Source organism: Acanthopagrus latus, chromosome 15, assembly GCF_904848185.1.
Source record: "Acanthopagrus latus isolate v.2019 chromosome 15, fAcaLat1.1, whole genome shotgun sequence".
Lineage (NCBI taxonomy): Eukaryota > Metazoa > Chordata > Actinopteri > Spariformes > Sparidae > Acanthopagrus > Acanthopagrus latus.
In genome coordinates, this window is record NC_051053.1 from 5,504,255 (window position 1) to 5,521,647 (window position 17,393).

General features: G+C 44.5%; 1 protein-coding gene across 1 annotated transcript in view; it reads right to left on the bottom strand.

The window, feature by feature from the left end:
- Nucleotides 1-8,932: 8,932 nt before the first annotated feature.
- pax2a (paired box 2a) overlaps nucleotides 8,933-17,393 on the bottom strand; it is a 31,350-nt gene continuing 22,889 nt past the window's right edge. Inside the window, exons 9-13 of the mRNA XM_037124988.1 lie at nucleotides 14,915-15,130; nucleotides 13,332-13,433; nucleotides 11,874-11,960; nucleotides 10,867-11,665; nucleotides 8,933-9,531 (exon numbers count right to left, since the gene is read on the bottom strand). Coding sequence (XP_036980883.1) covers nucleotides 11,544-11,665; nucleotides 11,874-11,960; nucleotides 13,332-13,433; nucleotides 14,915-15,130 — 527 coding nt within the window. The 3' untranslated portion in view covers nucleotides 8,933-9,531; nucleotides 10,867-11,543. The remainder of the gene's footprint in view (nucleotides 9,532-10,866; nucleotides 11,666-11,873; nucleotides 11,961-13,331; nucleotides 13,434-14,914; nucleotides 15,131-17,393) is intronic.

The following is a 17,393-nucleotide window of genomic DNA, read 5'->3' on the forward strand; positions in this document are numbered from 1 at the left end:
GTGTTGCATTGACAAGCCGCACTAAGGCTAGATATTGAGCTGTCCGCTTCGCAGAGCGCTGGCTGCAGGGCCGCGTTCTGAATGCTGTTGTGTTGTGTGTTTTCCGGGGAGAAAGTTAGATATAGATTCTCGGTGTTTGGCTCTGATTGACGGCAGAAAAGTTTCATCATGCTCTTACTGTCAAAATGGCTCGTTCTCTTTGTCTTACTCAAGCCAAACAGCTGCTTTTGTGCTATACTACCGGTTCTAGTCACGGAGAGAGAAGAATTTTCCTTTTGCTAAGCTTTAGAAATGACTGACTTCCAGCTGGAAGTCTTGAAGGAACTGGGGATTATTAAATCTCCCTAATACACTGTGAACACTTCGAGCAGTTTGACTTATGGAGAATCAACCCAGTTGCTAGAATAAATGTCAGTGATGTACATCTCTGCAAACCATGAATATGCAGTCCGCTGAAACTGCATGTTTCGCGCTTACAAATGTTGAAACACAGTCTGGGATGGCGGCCTCTCATTTGGCAGCTGTGTAAATTCAAGCACCATGCCCTCCACCATCCGACAATGATGTTCGGCTGTTGTCTGAACGTGATAAGACGCCTACTGTAGAAGTCTTGATAAGGAAGAATCCATTGATATACATGACACATATATATGAAACCGAATGTGTCCGCGGTCTGCAGATATGTAAAATGTGAACATTTTAGCTGGCTTAACTGTGAAGAAATGAGGTTCACAAATGGTTTTGTTCACTGAAAAATACAGCAAAAGATGAACAGGCTAACCAAGGGAATCTATGGTGGATCTGACGTGTCTTTGTGTGGCTTTGTTTTGCTGTGCGGTGCAGAAGCTCACTCACTTTGTAAGCCTTGACACTGACATGGGTTTTTTAGTTGGCGGGGACAAGTGACATTTTTATTTCTGGCACTGTGCAAAGAATTACTTAACCTCATTGTCGAGAGCAGGCAGTGAGAGCAAGTACAAGCTCTTTATTCGTCTCTGAACGGTGTGTTTGGCCCTTTTGGTCTTTTTGGCCTACTTTCTCTCTAAAAGAACACAGTGATGAGGAAAATGGACAATACATTCTAGATGCTCCACTAAAGTACAGGATGTAATCCATCTGACTATCAAAACTTTGTGATATGATTCACTATAATTTCATTTTTGATTTATCTACTGACTTATTTAGCATTCAGTTACAGACAGCTCGCAATTAGCTGTAACTCCAAGTGGCTACACCCTGAGTGAGTTAAATGATAAAAATGTACCCCCTGGTACATTTGTCACAGAGGAATAAATAGGTACAGAGGCTAAAACCATCTTTTGTACCAGGTTGTTAACAATTATTTTTCTGCTGTGAAAGGTGGGTATTTCAACATGGGACTTCATGGGGAGCCTCAAATGGCAATTAGAGGAACTGCAGATTTTTTCCCTTCCTCATTTTCCTCCTCTCCCAGTCCCAGAAGTTGGTTTTGCTTGAAAGAAATCCAAGTTAATGTCCTCTTGTTTCTTCCTCAGTCTGACCAGAGGTTCAAAACTCAACTCAAAAAGGTCCGATTAACAATAATCTAAAATACAGGAAACAGCAATTCTTCACATCTGAGAGGCTGGAACCAGCAAATGTTTCAAAAATGTATAGCCGCCTATATTCTGTCAAACAAATATTTGTTCTGGTTCTACTTTATTTCTCAGTTGGATGACTACATACACTACAGAAAAGAAGAAAAAAAAATTCTATAATTTTGTGTTACATTTTATCCATAACACTGATACAAGTCTCTGTTTTTGCCACATAACAAATGATAATAAATTAAGTTTATTTATTTCATTAAGTCTTTAGCATTATCGACAACTCTTATCGTCCCCGTTACATCAAATTCAAAGTTATGGATACATTATGTGTCCAAATTCAGTTTTATCGGCAAAATAACTGGATTTATTACGTTATTTCCAGTTAAAAAACATTTATTCATACAAGAAACTTTTTCCAATCCATTTCTGCCATATCAGATTAAAATTCATCCTTTTAAATGCCCCCTGTCGAGCAGCTCTAGAATGAGGAGCATTTTCAGAGGTCTGAGAGGAGGAAAAGCGCGCTGCGATTTTTTTTTTTTTTTTTTTTACACTGCTGGCAGTCTCGAGCAAGTGCTGAAATAATTAGGGGAAGAAATCTTTGGCTTGTGCAAACTTCCTTCCACCATTGCAGAACAAAATAATAAAGAGAATGTGTGTGAGACAAAGGCAAGAGACCCCCACGGTGCCTGGGTCTCTGCTTCCTGTCAGGAGTATTCCTGCGGGGTTTCACATGACAAAACGCAGAAAGTTGTTTTGTCCCCGTGCCTGTCACGATACACCCTCGTAACCGCAGCTGTGTGTTTGTGTGCATGTGTGTGAGTGTGTGTGTGTGTGCGCGCACACACGCGCGCCCGTGTGTGTCTGGTTGTGCACTTGCACGTGTGTGTGCGTGTGTATGGCTGTGCTTTTCTTTTTTTTTTTTGTGCTGGCATGTTGTCTCGCTGTCTTCCCTGTCAGCTCGTAGCCTGGCACCTGCTCTCATGTTCCTAATTAGTCCCATTTAATTAATTATATTCTACAGCACATCTCCTCTCTGTTCCTATGCAGTTTCTTTCTGTAGGTGCCTCTCTGCTCCTCTATTTCCTTACTCTTAACATGTGTGGAGTGTTTAGAGTCTTTGCATGTGTGCAGTGGCAGTGGGATGGGAGTTTGTTTAGAGGCAGAGGAGCTGGTTAATAAGCTGTCGTCCGAGGCGCTCTCCGAACGCCTTTCCCGTCGACGGAAGCAAAAAAAAAAAGAATAGAAATTGATGCTTACATTAGATGACCGTCAAAGCTGCACTTTCGCTACCTTCCCAATTGCATGCGCGTTTTTTTTTTTTGCTGGCGAGACGCGCAGACAGCCAGCTGACTCACAGACAGAATCTCTTCGGTAAGCTGCAGGAAAACAAGTCAAGTTTCCAGCGTGGTGAGTAAACAGAAATCAGGAAAGCACTTTACCTGTGACAGTTGGCCTAAGCACCTCTTTCTTCTCTGTTAGCTTTTCTGTTCCATTTGTCAGGTTCACTTGGCTTGTATGCCAGTGGTGTCTATTAGGTTTATTTTCACAGTGCTTAGCACTACAGTAAAGGACTGAAATGGGAGGAACGAGAGAGGGAGAAGAAATGAGTTTATTAGCCTCAGAGTCACTTGAGTAATTGCTCATCATCTGGCCGCAAGAAATGTGCCGGCTGTCAAGATATAAATACGCGATATCTGTCGGTCTAAAATCACCTTTGTGCTGAATGAGGTGTGATAATTCTTTTAAACACAGTGACACTAAGAAGGGGGCATCCAAGGTACACGAGTCCATCAATGAACGACAGTGGAAACAGCGTTGAATTTCACTTCCTGATGTCAGAGAAGTCGCAGGCAGCCTCCCAGCTGCCCCTCATCCCGTTTTTTTTCCACTAGAGGATCCTGCGCTTAAAGAAAAGATGCCGTTAATAATTCAGAGCCCCGATGAACGCCGCCCAACCCCACCACAAAAGACAAGATCAAACTTTTGGCAGAGCCAGCGCCGCAGCGGGCCGATAGTGTTTCCCTGCGTCGCGAGCTGTACGTTGACCATATGGACATCATAATCACCCGTGGGATGAATCAGCAGATTCTTGATCTGGAGCCCAAAATCACACGACACCTTAATTAGCTGGTGTTGATATCGCCCTTCACAGTGCTAATTTGTCACCGCCAGCAAAACAGCCCCTGGCATGCACGGTTCTGTTGCGCTTTTTGTCGACGGCGCCGAGGAAACAGAGACGGAGCGTTTGAGGTGACAAACGCTCGAGGTGCAACAAAGATTTCACATTGAACCATGTTACATATCAACAGTCAATTATGAGGAAATCAGCGTGAGTTTGTCCCGGCTATTTCCTGAATAATAAACGCGGCCGTCATTAAATTATTTGGGCCCGTGTTTGTTCCCGGTGACATGCAGCGTCCAATAAGGTGTAAATAATTGCTGCCCTCCTCGGGAGGCGTAGCCACCATGAAGCAGTGAGTTGAAAAGGTCAGACGTGTTCTGCACGCTAGCTCCAAAGTGGTTTATTAGCATCCCGACGACATATTCAGGAGATCGTCTGAGACATAATTACCTGGATAAGGTACAGATGAATACTGTATTTGGGGGAGAAGGCAAGGTTGGTTGGATATTGGCTTTGTCTCCATTAACCTGGAGCACGGTGTTAAAGGATCTGTTTGTGGAGAGAAAATGACAGGGAGTCGGGCTGACGGGGCTGGACTGAGACAGTTAAAGGCCCCTCACTGCATAGGATAATTAATAAATAAAATACCAGGGGAGCCCCTGCCATGCCTTCGTCTATGACAGGGGCTGTCTCCAGTGCGCTAAAGCATTAAATGACCAATTTCTGTCAGACTAACTTCCACCACGCTTCTCTCTCTCTCTCTCTCTCTCTCTCTCTCTCTCCCTTTCTTTCTCCCTCTCTCTTTAGCTTGCCCTCTCGTCTCCACTGCGCTCACCCCTCTCTCCCTCCCATTCCCTCCCTCGCTTCCTCGTTTTCCTGAAGTGGGGCTACTTTGCTCTCTTTGCACTGAGTTTTTCAGCGACTGATGGCTCTAGTTCATTTCTGCTGAATTAATTGGTCCCTGAATGAATTCTGTTGACAGGGCAATTCATCATGTGTTTGGCCTGACAGTGACTGGGTGTTGGGTAGGGGAGGAGGGGGTGGAGGCGTCGGGGAGTGTGTGTGCGTGTGTGTGTGTGTGTGATGGAGGGGGGGTGAAGCGGTGTGTGGGGAGCCAGTCAGAGGTGGTGGGGGTTGGTGATTGTGGCCTCCCACTTTTCTTTCTCCCCTCTTTGCCTCGTCTCTTCTTCTGGAGCTGCAGAAGCCCTGGATGCTCTTGTTGTGCCATATTTTACCCAAACAGCTCCGACTCAAACAAATCAACCCCCCCCCCCCCCCCACCCCCCCATCAGGCTGAGCTTCTGTCAGACAGACGACCCTCTCTCAGCTTGAAGGGGGCACGCAGGTCAGTGCTGCCCCATTTTACACATTTTGGCCTTTTGTACACACTTCCTCCCCAGCCTCAAATCCCTCCCCAGCACTTGATGTGAGCGCCGTCCCTCGCCCCACAGCTCCTCATCCCTTTTGGAGAGTGACATAATCAGGTAGCGAGGCATATTTAGTGCTTAATTACACAATGTGTCGCACAATGGCCATTCAAAACGATAATTTAGCTCCTGAAGGGGAATCGCTCTGCACTGCTGACGGATCTAACCGGAATGGGAATGGTATAATAGCATATAGTTGGCAGACGAGGCCTGGGTTGGGACACGCTGCATTTCTCCAGACGGCTCTTCCGCCGCTCATTACTCTAATTGTGAACCACGCTACAGTACAGGATGCAGCCCGAGCATCCTCTTGTGCTTGAACATGGAGGAAACCTCTTTAGGCTGCTTCGAGTCAATCAATGCTCACTCATTACAAACATCACAAAGTCATGTTCTTGTCGCCTGGATGGTCTCCCCCGCCGACAGTGAAAATAACCTCATAATCATTGTTCTGTCAGGATCGGGATCATCGGAGACCAGGCTTGAACCCTCTGACTCCCCCCCACCCCGCCACACTGATATAATCTTACTATGAAATGATTTATTTCCACCAAGACGTTTTCGCAAACCTTTGTTTTGTCCCCGTGCCTGTCACGATACACCCTCGTAACCGCAGCTGTGTGTTTGTGTGCATGTGTGTGAGTGTGTGTGTGTGTTTCATCCTTGGGCCAGGGTGATAGACACGCAGTGGCTTCCTCAAGGACACTCAACACAAACACATTCACTTACAAGATATAACCAAGAGAAGAAACAGCTCCGCATTATACCTCTGGAAGTGCTGCCTCTTGTCAACCCAAATCCATTTGGGATTAACGGAGTTAACGAAGGCGCCGTTGTGAACAATACATGCGCCCGTGCAGCCACTAATTAAAGCCGCTTCTAATGAGGGCTCGTTGATTGACACAGCGGGGTTGGCCTCTCCCCCTCGCCAGCATCAACTATGACAGCCACATGATGAGGCTGATGACAGGCTCCCATGCAGGCAGATGACAGGACGTCACCGCCAGACCACCACCGCTCCTCGTCTGTGAACAATACGGCGCTCGTGTCACACCTCGAGATTCGTCCAGTCCCGCTCTCTGGTCGTCTGCTGGATGTTTACACAAAGAGAGATGATTAAATATTGAGCTGTTCGCGCTGTAGTTTGTTCCCGTAGCTCTGTTGAGAAGAATCGCCACTGGTGTTTGACCGCTGGTGCACAAGCACTTAAAAGTTTTACTAAAAGTAGCAATCTGAAAATACTCTAGAACAGAGCATTGCATTGAAAAGTTAAGCAAAATTACACGTTTTATGAGGAAAAGTTTAAATGGCTGATAAGTGATCATGTATGACATTTTTGGATTGTCGATGCAAGTAGCATTTTACTTTTCTAATTTGGTATAATTATTTTGTTTGGTATTGTCCAGTGTTTCCTAGTCGAAAAGATAAATCTGTGGGACGAGAGGGTGCCACACAGATTTGTTTTCATTTTTTCTCCAATTCTCTCTCTTTTTTGCAAAATATTGAAAATGTTATTATTTCACCTGTTTGGCCTTTAAAAGTTAGTTATAGTCATCTGAGTCATCTGATGAGATTACAGGGCAAACATCTCTTTGGTGGGACTGCTAACATCTGAAACCTGTGACAAAAGGCCCATAGTAAACACTGAATTGTATTTAATAAGCCCAAGCATATATTGGAACATCTTTGACCATGAACCATAACTATCAAATATATATATGGAAATATATAAACTACAATATTCCCCTCTGAAGTGTAAAGCGGCAGGGAAATACTCAAGTAAAGAAAACGATGATCTTAACAAACATTGTACATATTAAAAGTGTACTTGCGTGTGCAACTGAAGGGGTCTCTCAATCAAAACTTAACAAAAGATGTAAGTAGGATCATGGGAGTTGTTGTCTTCATTTTCAACCAACCAACATTCCCAGTGAAAATCTACTTGTGTGACTCAGGCAGAATTGTTCAATGATGAGGTTATAACTGTATGTTTTAACCAGGTTACGTTTAATCATGTTTGCCGACTGCCTCTCTCACTCTCTGACTCTTTCCTGGAAGTTACAGGGACGGGTCGACCAAAAGACACACACCTTTACCTTGAATAAAGCTAGAGATTTATTTGGGTCATGTAAAGGGAATACTTAATCAGGATGCAAAATAAAGGTGACTGCATTTTGAAAAGAGATACATTTATTCAAAAATAATATTGCACTTCTTAAATTAAGAATGATATACTTGCCTGTAACCATGAACATGTGCTCACATGATAACATACACAACATCACTTGAGACCAAATACTCAGATAAACTTAGATGCCACGCTTGTTCTTAAGATGTCTTTATTTGCGTATGTTTGGTGTTGATCTAATCCAAAAGTAATGGAAAGTAATCAAGTTACATTGTTTTAATGAATTTGATTATGTTAACAGCAGTAACCCTCCAAACCCTAAGTACACAACTCAACAAAATATTTAATAAAGGTCTAGTTGTTTTAAGACATTCTAATGTTACATACTGTATCACATCTTTAAGTAGTCAAAGTTTTTTAAAAAAATGACACAAATACATATATAGATATAGATATAATTGAATCCAATGTGTTGATGTCTGAATAAAACTTTAAGTTTGCAGGGGATTGCTTCAGACTGTGTCCGTCCACCAGCTCTTTAAAATGGGCTTACTTCACTGTATATATTACCAGTGACAGACATGAATCATGCCACAGAAGCCTAGCTGTAGGGCATCAGCAAAGCCAAGTTGACAATGAGGGTGAAGTGTTTGAGTAAATCTTTGCATGAGGCCCGTTGGCCCCCGTGGCAGGGCCTCTCCGCGCCACGTTTGAGAAGCCCCGAGGATGACAGGTGCTTTTCGTAATGCCTAACTGATGAGAGCCAATCAGCGCGCCCCATTCTGCTGGTGTGTGTCTCTTCTCCTGTTGTTGTCATCTGGCCCGCTAAAGTAAAGATGAGCTTGACTGACAGATGCATCCGGGGTTCACAGTTTATTGGTTTCTACGAGAGAGCCAGATATGCCAATTTAGACAGGGTAGTGACAAAAAAGTTCCCATCTAAATGGAATAATTTTACCACTGGGAATTCTCAGCTGGGAGAAGAAGGGGTGTGTGTGTGTGCGCGCCTGTGTGTATGTGTGTGTGTGTGTGTGTGTGTGTGGTTTTTTTCTTATCTTTTAACAAGGCCTGAATGACAAACACATAGGACAGTTAGGGGGCTGACAGAAACAGCAGCTTTTGATGCTTCACAGGGGATCCATGAAATAAACAATAGGCAGAGGAAGCAGGGAAATTGAATTACAACTGGCTGGGTTTGTGTGTTTCAGAGTCGAGAGTGTAGAGAGGAGGTGAGGCGGCGGCAGCAGTGTGGTATAGCAGGACGGAACCAATGCATCATTAAATATACTGGAGTCGGAAGCTGGGGCAACGCTCTCCTGCCTCTCCGACTGTCCTGCCTCTTTGTTTCACCCTCTTCTCTCTCCTTTCCTTTTTTTTTTTTTTTTACTTTCTCCCTTTCTCCCACTCCCCTTGTTAACATAATGCGTTCTTTTTTATTGTACACTCAGGCTACTTTTAACAGGAATCGTAATATACATGCGTTTCCTACACTCACAGAACGTAGCTCTGCAGCCTTCATGGATTTCATATCTGCGAGCTGTAACCCGTACGGGTGCGCTCGGTAGTCCTGACTGTTCATAAAACCAAACATCAATACACCGGCAGCGGCACTGCTCACCGGGAACCTTGAACTCTGAATCATTTTCTTATGGGGTTAATAATGAGGGGACACCGAGTCAACGACTGACATATAAAAGAATTTATTTCTCATGTGCACAAAAAGAATTGGAACAGAACTGAAACAGAACAATGATTGAGGCCACAAGGCTTTCCGTATAGATTTTCATCAGAAACCCTTTTTATGTCCATGACACACATCCTGTATCATCTTTACAACAGCAGAAGACCCATTCCTTCACAGGTGCTCGAGCCCGAATGACGGTTGGCTTGCAGTCCACGTGTGCCAGCGTTTCGTTTTCAGATAGCTACGTGTAGACGGAAATAGGCAAATCCCAAGTGCAATTTGTAGAGGATAGCTTCTCCCGGAGAGCAGGACCGCGGTCTGTGTTCTCTGTTATCTGACAGTTAACCCTGGTACCAGATGACGCGTTTTGCTTGTGTAGAGTCAAAGTAAACTTCATCGTAAAGAGCGGGGGGGGGGGCAGACGGGTGGATCTATACATGGAGGCACGGATGACTGTAATTTGGGTTAACATAATGATCACAACATCTACTAACAGCAAACAGGACAGTATCTTTGATTGTTGCCAAGGACTTCAGTTTGAAAGAGAGACCGCTTCACGCTGGAGGTCTGTACGCCGTTCTCCGTGGGGATTACCGGTTCTGAGCCCAACAACAAAAGATGATACAGAAAGCCATTTAACTCATTGCATAGTGACATAAAACATCATCGTGACAGTATCATGAAAACAAAAATAAAATGACAAAGACAACCTATGTGATGTTAGCATCTGAAACCTGCCGCCACAGCGCCTGTAGCCGCAGGTCAAAACAGTAGTTGTGCCTTTCTTCTCAGAGCACAACATTACATTAAGACACAAATGTAATGCATGTATTTTTTCTGTCTGTATATCTACAAAGGGAGCCAGTACATTAGAATGATACTGCAGTGGTGCGTGTGATATTATTTACAGAGAAGAATTGTCTTCACATTATTCACAAATCATTCTACGAAGCAGCATTTTGTTGCAACCGATGGATTATTGACTCACTGAATTTCACCTTTTTCCCCCACGCAGGCGCTCTGGTCGCGCGCCCGTCGCAAAAAGCCACGGCACACATGTTCAGTGTTGACTACTTATTTAAAAGATAATACTGCTTTATTTATGCATACATATACTGTAAATAAAATATTAAATATCCAACTAAGTCTTTGGCAAATGTAGTTAAAAGTACATTCACAAAATATTTTCCAAAAAAAAAAAAAAAAAGCAAAATCAAATCAGTATTTCCTTTCAGTTCCGATGGAGAGTGAAATCAAGGAGGGTGGTGGATGCGTGTCGGTAAAGGCAATTAATTTTGCCGAACAGGCATGAATTCACGTTGATAAAACAGGTTTGTAAGGCAATTGTTGAAGCTAATTTACAGTTGGTTCGCTCAACTGCGTACAGCTTTCTAAACTGTGTAGGCATCTAGTGGTATGACTAAGTAGCTGAATGAAGTGTAACCCAGGAGAATGTGTAGCCACAGGGCTATGGCTTGCAAACTGCTCCAAAGATGTTCACACAAAAACACGTCTGTCTGTCTGTCTGTCTGTCTGTCTGCTTTGTGTTTTTCTACGCCTACATTATGCAACATAAATAGTTTCCACTTGCGTTCAATTAAAATCGGTTGGTTAATCAAACTTAATTTGAAGTGAATGTACTGAATAAATTAAAAACAAAAAAAAAAAGCGGAGGTTATAGTGCAAAGAAAGAGCAAAGGATGATCATGCTGGGACACGGACGCGACTGGAAGATGAGGGAAATGAGACCGAACTACTCTGACGTGAAGAAAAATCTTTGATCGCCTTTTTTTTTTTGTTTTTACAGTAAAAAATTGAGACAGAAAAAAAACAAAAAAAACCTCCCAATAATTTAAAGTATTTAAAATTCTGGCGAGACCATTTTCCGGGGGGGGGGGGCACCATGCTTTTTAATACTTTGCAAAATGATTTACATTTTTACATCTGATTGTTTGCCACAGGGAGTGTGATGTTGCCGCTGGTCTATAGGGTCAGTAAACGTTGTGGGACATGCTGCGCGTGTCTGATGATGTGGGTGGGACTGGAGACATGGGAGCAGAAGACGTAGCCAAAGCACCAGAGTAAAGCCCCGCCCTACAGCGTGGAGTCTCGCTGAGAGGCCCCACAGCACTGCTTCAAAGTCGCTGCACCATCAAGCCATTGTCGCCTCCCCTGGACTTCTCTCGTTAGAGCAGAAAAATACTGCAGTTCGTCACGTAAAAGGAATGTGAGGATCCATGAATAAAATAACAACAACAACAACAGCAACGAAGAAACCAAAAATAAAAACCCACAACATTTTTTTTTCCACATGGAATTCTTCACACTGTTTTTCTTCAATTTATATTTTATAATATATATATTTATATAATCTCTTAAAAGTCATTCTGGAAATGTTCAGGCCTGTGAGAGATTGAGGGCATGATGGGTGAGTTCTGAACGCCCAGCGGGCCCTTTTGTTTTTTTTTTTTTTTTAGACCCCAAAGTGTGTGACGCCGCAGCTGGGCTAGGTGCGCCGGCGACGACCTCGCCAATCCTTCCTCCACGTCACGTAACATCACGGGCTTTTCCTTTAGGATTCCACCTCGCTTCCCTTTGACCTCAGAGTTTCTCAGACGGGGACAATATGGAGGCCGAAGCCATGGCCCTGCAGTTTGAGCTGGTCTCCATGGTAACTAGTGGCGGTCGTAGGCAGTGGCAGCAGTGGGAGGCGCGGAGCCACGGGATGCGGCACTATAATAATAAGGGGAACCTGAAAGTTAACAGAAGAGCGAGTTGTTGGAAACCATGAGGTCAAATGTCGTGCAAAACACAGATAGAGCCTTGAGATTATTTATTATTGTTTTTTTAAAATCATTTTATTTGCGGAACATGTCTAGGTGAGGCTGAAGTTCATTCATGAAAACAGTATGTTTGACAGCTTCAAGAGAGAGTTGCTTACTTAGTAACGCTGGATTGCTGAACCGCCATGCTTCGTTGTAAGTGGTGTATTGTGGATGAGAGTACGGGTTTCCGGAAAAGTCCCCTCCTGGTGAACAAATCAACACGAACAAACATGAGCAAAGAGCTGCCAGAGTGAAATGACTGACAGCCTCCGAAAAATATCAAGCTGCTCCGTATTGTCTCCACAGTCTCTTCAGGAGAATTGATTGTTTTATTAATCCTCTGTTAGTCTTTAGGATTTCCTCTATTCTCTCCTTAACTGCTATTTTCCCCTGCTTTTAAAGCGATGATGCCTCGCTTCAAAACTCCTTAATAGGTTCTCGCAGATGCTCGTTCGCTCTTTGTGCTCCCCGTTGCAGGTCGTGGAGGAGAGGACGGGAGGGCGGAGGGGGTGTCAGAGAGCGATGCTGTGGGTCCACAGGTTTCCTTCTTTTACGAGACTATAAAGGCCGGGTTTTATATGAAGCTGCTGAAGAATGGCCTTTGCTTTAACAGTGTTTGGGGCCAGTCACTAAATCTCAGTCATTCACCACCAGATGAGAAAAAACCCCCCCACTACAACCTCTGGATTATGGAGGCGGCTGTGCTCGTGTGCTTTGCGTTCGGGTGAGTTTATCGGCGCACACTCGCACCCGTCCGATAAAGTGATCTTCTTAATTTGAGACATCAGCTCTCCCCGTCCTAAAATGTCGCGTGCACACCGAGCTCGCTTGTAAATACCCGACGCCTGCTGTGATTATTGGTCAGCGTGAAAGGTACACGTCTCCGAGCAATAAAGGGAATTGCGCTTTCAGTTGTGCGGAGGAGAGATCTACACAACGCTGGCAGCTATAGCATCCTCACTGCTGGTCGTGTAACTCGAGCTCATCCCTGAGAGAGATAGTGATTTAAATATTTACAGGCCCTCCACGCCTCTGTGTTTTGACCCTTAACTGTTTGCTGTGAACCTGAACTGCAGGTTAAGTAGAGGGGAAAGAGATACGCTCTGCAGCCCTGGGTGTCCGGGGAGGCGAGGAGAGGCGCAAAAGCAGTGTTTATCGACGGGGGCTGGTGAGAGTGCGCTGTGTGGACACGGCGAGGGTAATGAGCGCTGGGAGCTGGAGTGTAACTGAGAGGAACTGTCCTATCTCACGGCCACTGATTGTGGTGATCGCCTATCGAGTTCATCTAATGTCCTCGCCCGCACACGCTAACCACAAGCTAACCACAGTCTAACAAAGCTATAACAAGCTCGCTTTCAATCCTATGGGTCAGGAGCAACGCTTTAAGCATCCGTCGGTCTCTCAATATTGAGTGTGCAACACATACGCTCAGAAAAGCCTCGCCGCGCGTTTGGCGCGGCTCCTTCAAAGACGATGAACCGAAGGGAACCGTCTGGTGAACAATACAACCCGTGAAAGTAAAATGAATGGCGTCGTTAAAAAAAAAGAAAAAAAAAGGGAGTAGTGTCACCTACCAGGAACCATTCCAGCGAGCGTGGAGGTGGGGTAGCTACCTTGCCCTGTGGGGGGCACATGAGGCGGGTAGCCAGGTAAGGTGGTGCTGGCCATGTCTCGACCTGCAGGAACACAGCGGGGGGGGGGGAAAGTCTTACAAGGATGTTCGAATGCAGAAAAGAGAAATTGTTACGTTTCCTTGTTATGTTGATAAAAAAACCTTTTCATTACGTATAGACACGTATAGAAATCATCATCAGTACGACTGAATAGAGGCCCTTTTGTTCCACTTCACGCCGTGGATGTTTATCATTGTAGTAAAAGTGTCACTGTGCTTTTGTATTTTCCTCCCCTGCACCGTAAATGCTGCAATTATGATCTGTCATAAACAGGGTAAACACAAGTGAAGTGATGCGTACGGTCAGTGAGAGTGACGTTCGCTCACAATGCTTCAGAATCTTTGTTTTCTTACAGGAAAAAACATCTTTTTGCAAGATTCTAAAGAGAACTTTCTAAATCCTAAAAATTGACTGCCGAATCGTAAAATGTTGCAGCATGTCTCTTGAAATCGCAAGTTGTCTGTTTATCTTAAATCACGGGTGAAAGCCAGGTGATGGATACGTTTTTGATCTAAAATATCCTTATGAATTAAAGACTGATTTTGCAACAAGGGCTATAGGAAAAATGGCACCGTTGGCGTTTAAACTGGTTTCCTATAAACCCTGCTTCCTCTCTGCTATTTCATCTGCCATCGGGTATGACATCTTCTGGGAAAATGAGGGCAGAATGGTGATTCAGCCAGGCTGGCAGCTTGGCACCACTTCGGTCTGTTTTCACATCTCCATTATCAGCTAAATGAATGAATAAACTCAGGTTTTGTCCTGTGTTGTTTGTAGCTGCTACTCTGAGGAAAAGCAGAAAGCAACCTGCTTATCTTCGAGACAGCGGTGCCAACAATCGTACCACTTGGAAATGTTTTTTTTTTTTTTAAACTGATCTCATCAGAGACAACAACTGCTGTGGCATTATTATATCAACATAATAAGCAGCTTTAAAACTGACATCAGCATCAAGAGCTCTCTCTGTTCTCCGCTCCACATTCAGTCCTGTAATTAACAGTGACAGTATCGGGCCTGGCTGGGTGAAGGGGGCACACAGGACGAGGAGGTGTGGGTCCAAAGCAGGCCCCGGCATCAGCCCTAATGTCTCTGCCTCTGCCTCTGCCCCCCCCCCCCGCCCCCTCCCCCCTCTCAGACCTTTTGGGCCTAGCTGTCACGAGGCTGGAAGGACCTGGAGGCCTTTTGTTAACCTGAGAGAGGAGCAAGGGTTCAAAGCTGGTGAAAAGCCGGGTGAAAAGGGGGACAGAGAAGTCGCTGTTAATGAGGGGCAAACAGTCCCCCGCTGTATATGCTCCCGTGTACACAACAGCAGGGCCACAAAGCCTGATGGGAGCGCAGGATTTGCGGCGTAAGAAGTGGACGCTTTGAATTTAAAAATCATCAAAAGTGAACACAGTGGTAAATCAACTGAACACAGAGAGCGTGATTGGATTTTTTTTTTTTTTTAGATTTTTCTACGCGGCCTCATGGGCCTTAAGTTGTACCTGCTATAAAGGGCTGGCTGGCATACTGGCTGTAGCAGGGGCCATGGGCATGGGCAGGGTAGCTGGGAGTAGAGGCATCTACAGAGAGGCTGGACTGGTGGGGCAAGATGTCAGCTAGAGCAGAGTCCCCAACAGAGGAGGGGGTGAAGGGGGCAAAGGATGCCTCATGGGGCTCACGCTTTACACACATGGAGGGTGGATATGACGGGTGAGAGTCTGCCAGGTGGGGAAAAAAAAAAAAAGAAGAAAAAAAAAGAACTCGATATGATGTAGTCAATGCAACTCCACACGTACTGTACATACAATCACTTCAGTCACACAGATGTATGGTGGGATGGATTTAAATGTACAGATGAGCATGAGGTGAAACTACTGTGCGGAAGCAAAACAAATTAAAGAGAAGTTTTTTAGCTTTGTCACGCAAGCAGCCGGACTCCAAATCCTGAGCAGATTCGTGGTATGAAGTGAGGAAAGTGCGATCGCTGCCGCACACCAACTCCTTATCTTTTGCCGACTTCCAGCCAGACGTTTGGTATGAATTCTGAATTAATAAGCAGCCTTTAGAAGTTGATTTGTTCATTTACATAGCTCATAATAATAATCTCATACGCACCCGGCAGTAATTCACTCAACTAAGTGGAAACATACACCAGTGAAATGTTGCAACAACACATCGCGCCTGATCAATCAAGCTCAAATGCGTAAAAAATTTCCCCAAGGTTTTGGGGAAAACAAACAACATAATCTCACGGCTGCTTTCTCACAACAAAATCACTCCGGCAAATAAAGCAAACAGTCGGCTCGCAGACAGTTCAGAACTCCACACTTTGATCTAATTTGGCTGATGAGTCTTGGCATCTTTCGTTTCAACCGGCTCTGCCTCTTGAACCTATGCAATCAATGTGAGCTCTGTCTCCGGCCTCTCCACGTCTGCCGCAGAGGCTGCTCTGTTCGCTGGGGCCTGTGGGGAGAGATGGCTCTTTCCCGACACCATGATAGCCTCATTAGCTGCTTTCCCCCATCATTGTTATTTTACAACAGGACTGTGTGTTGCGATTCCTCATTAAGATAAGGTCTGTTCTATGGAAGGGGGTTGCAACCCTGTCAGCCAGGGAATCAGGCAACCTAACTGACTGCTTTCCCATAAAAGCAGGTTCTCCAAATCTCTTTGTCTTCGTGACAGCTGTAAATGTGGATTTAGACAGAGGTACCGCAATTACACCGACCGCTTTCATCTTATTGAGACAAATACCGCTGTCACAGAGGGAAACGACACGATTTTTTTTTTAACAATGCCAGCTTTTAACTTATGATCAAATCATTAAAAAGATGGTTGACACGAATCTCCGGCGTGAACAGGGATATTCTAACGAGTGGGCTCTGCATTTAATTGGACGGACCGAAAGTTTGTCACATGCAGCGCACAAGTATGTCATAAACTTAGTGGAAGCAGGGTCCGACTGTAGGAATGAGTGCAAATGACTGGCGCTCAGTTCTGCTCTTCAATTAATTAAATCGAACATGTAGTCTTTAAAGTTAAAACAGCCTGCAGAAGTCTAGTTAGCGTGAGTTTGACTTTAGTGCATAACAACCACCACCCAGCCCAGAGACAGGAGGCACTCCGAGGGGTTTAGCTCGGAAACGGCTGTATTCTAGAGCTCCAGCTATTATGATAAAGTGATTAATCAGTTGAATCCAGCTTCTTAAATGTGAGTATTTTCTGATTCTTTGATGGTAAACAGAATGTCTTTGGGCTGTGGACAAAACAAGACATCTGAGGACGTCATCTTTGGCTTTGGTTAACACCGATTGACATTTTTCAACATTCTTAGACATTTTTGCAAGAAAATAGTCAACAGAATAATGGACAAGAAAAACATTTGTTTGCTGCAGTTGCACCATATTCAACATCCGCCTCTCTCAGCGCCATTGCCGTTTTTAACTCAGTTTTATGGTAGAAAATGCGCTAGAACTTCCAGTGTGTGCCAGAAATATATATATGTATATAAAAAAAAACAGGCATGTTCACCAGATTACTTGTTCAAGATGCAATATGTGACATTGCCCTAAATGTTTCTGACAGTGATCCACATTAGAGAAATCCATTTCTGCCTCAGTCACGTAGATAGACGCAGCTTTTTTGAACAGTGAATACCACAACTCCCATGATTCAGTGCTATTTATCTCTTTTGTTTTGTTTTGACTGAGAGATCGAAGTCTGTGTTGAAGCAATCCTTGCTCATGCTGGTAGAGTATTATTATTGATAAGCGGGAATTGCACTGTTAAGTGGGTTGACACTAACCTATTGCACATTAACCTGAACTTCAGGATAAGACTGAGCGGGTTCACACTGTATCCAAGGCTTCCGGCAGACTGCTGTAGGCTTCTGTTTTCTCAGCGCCTGAGTAACCGTTGTCAAACAGACAAGGGGTTACGACGCAACAACAACCGATACAACCGCTGCGTTCAAGACCACTG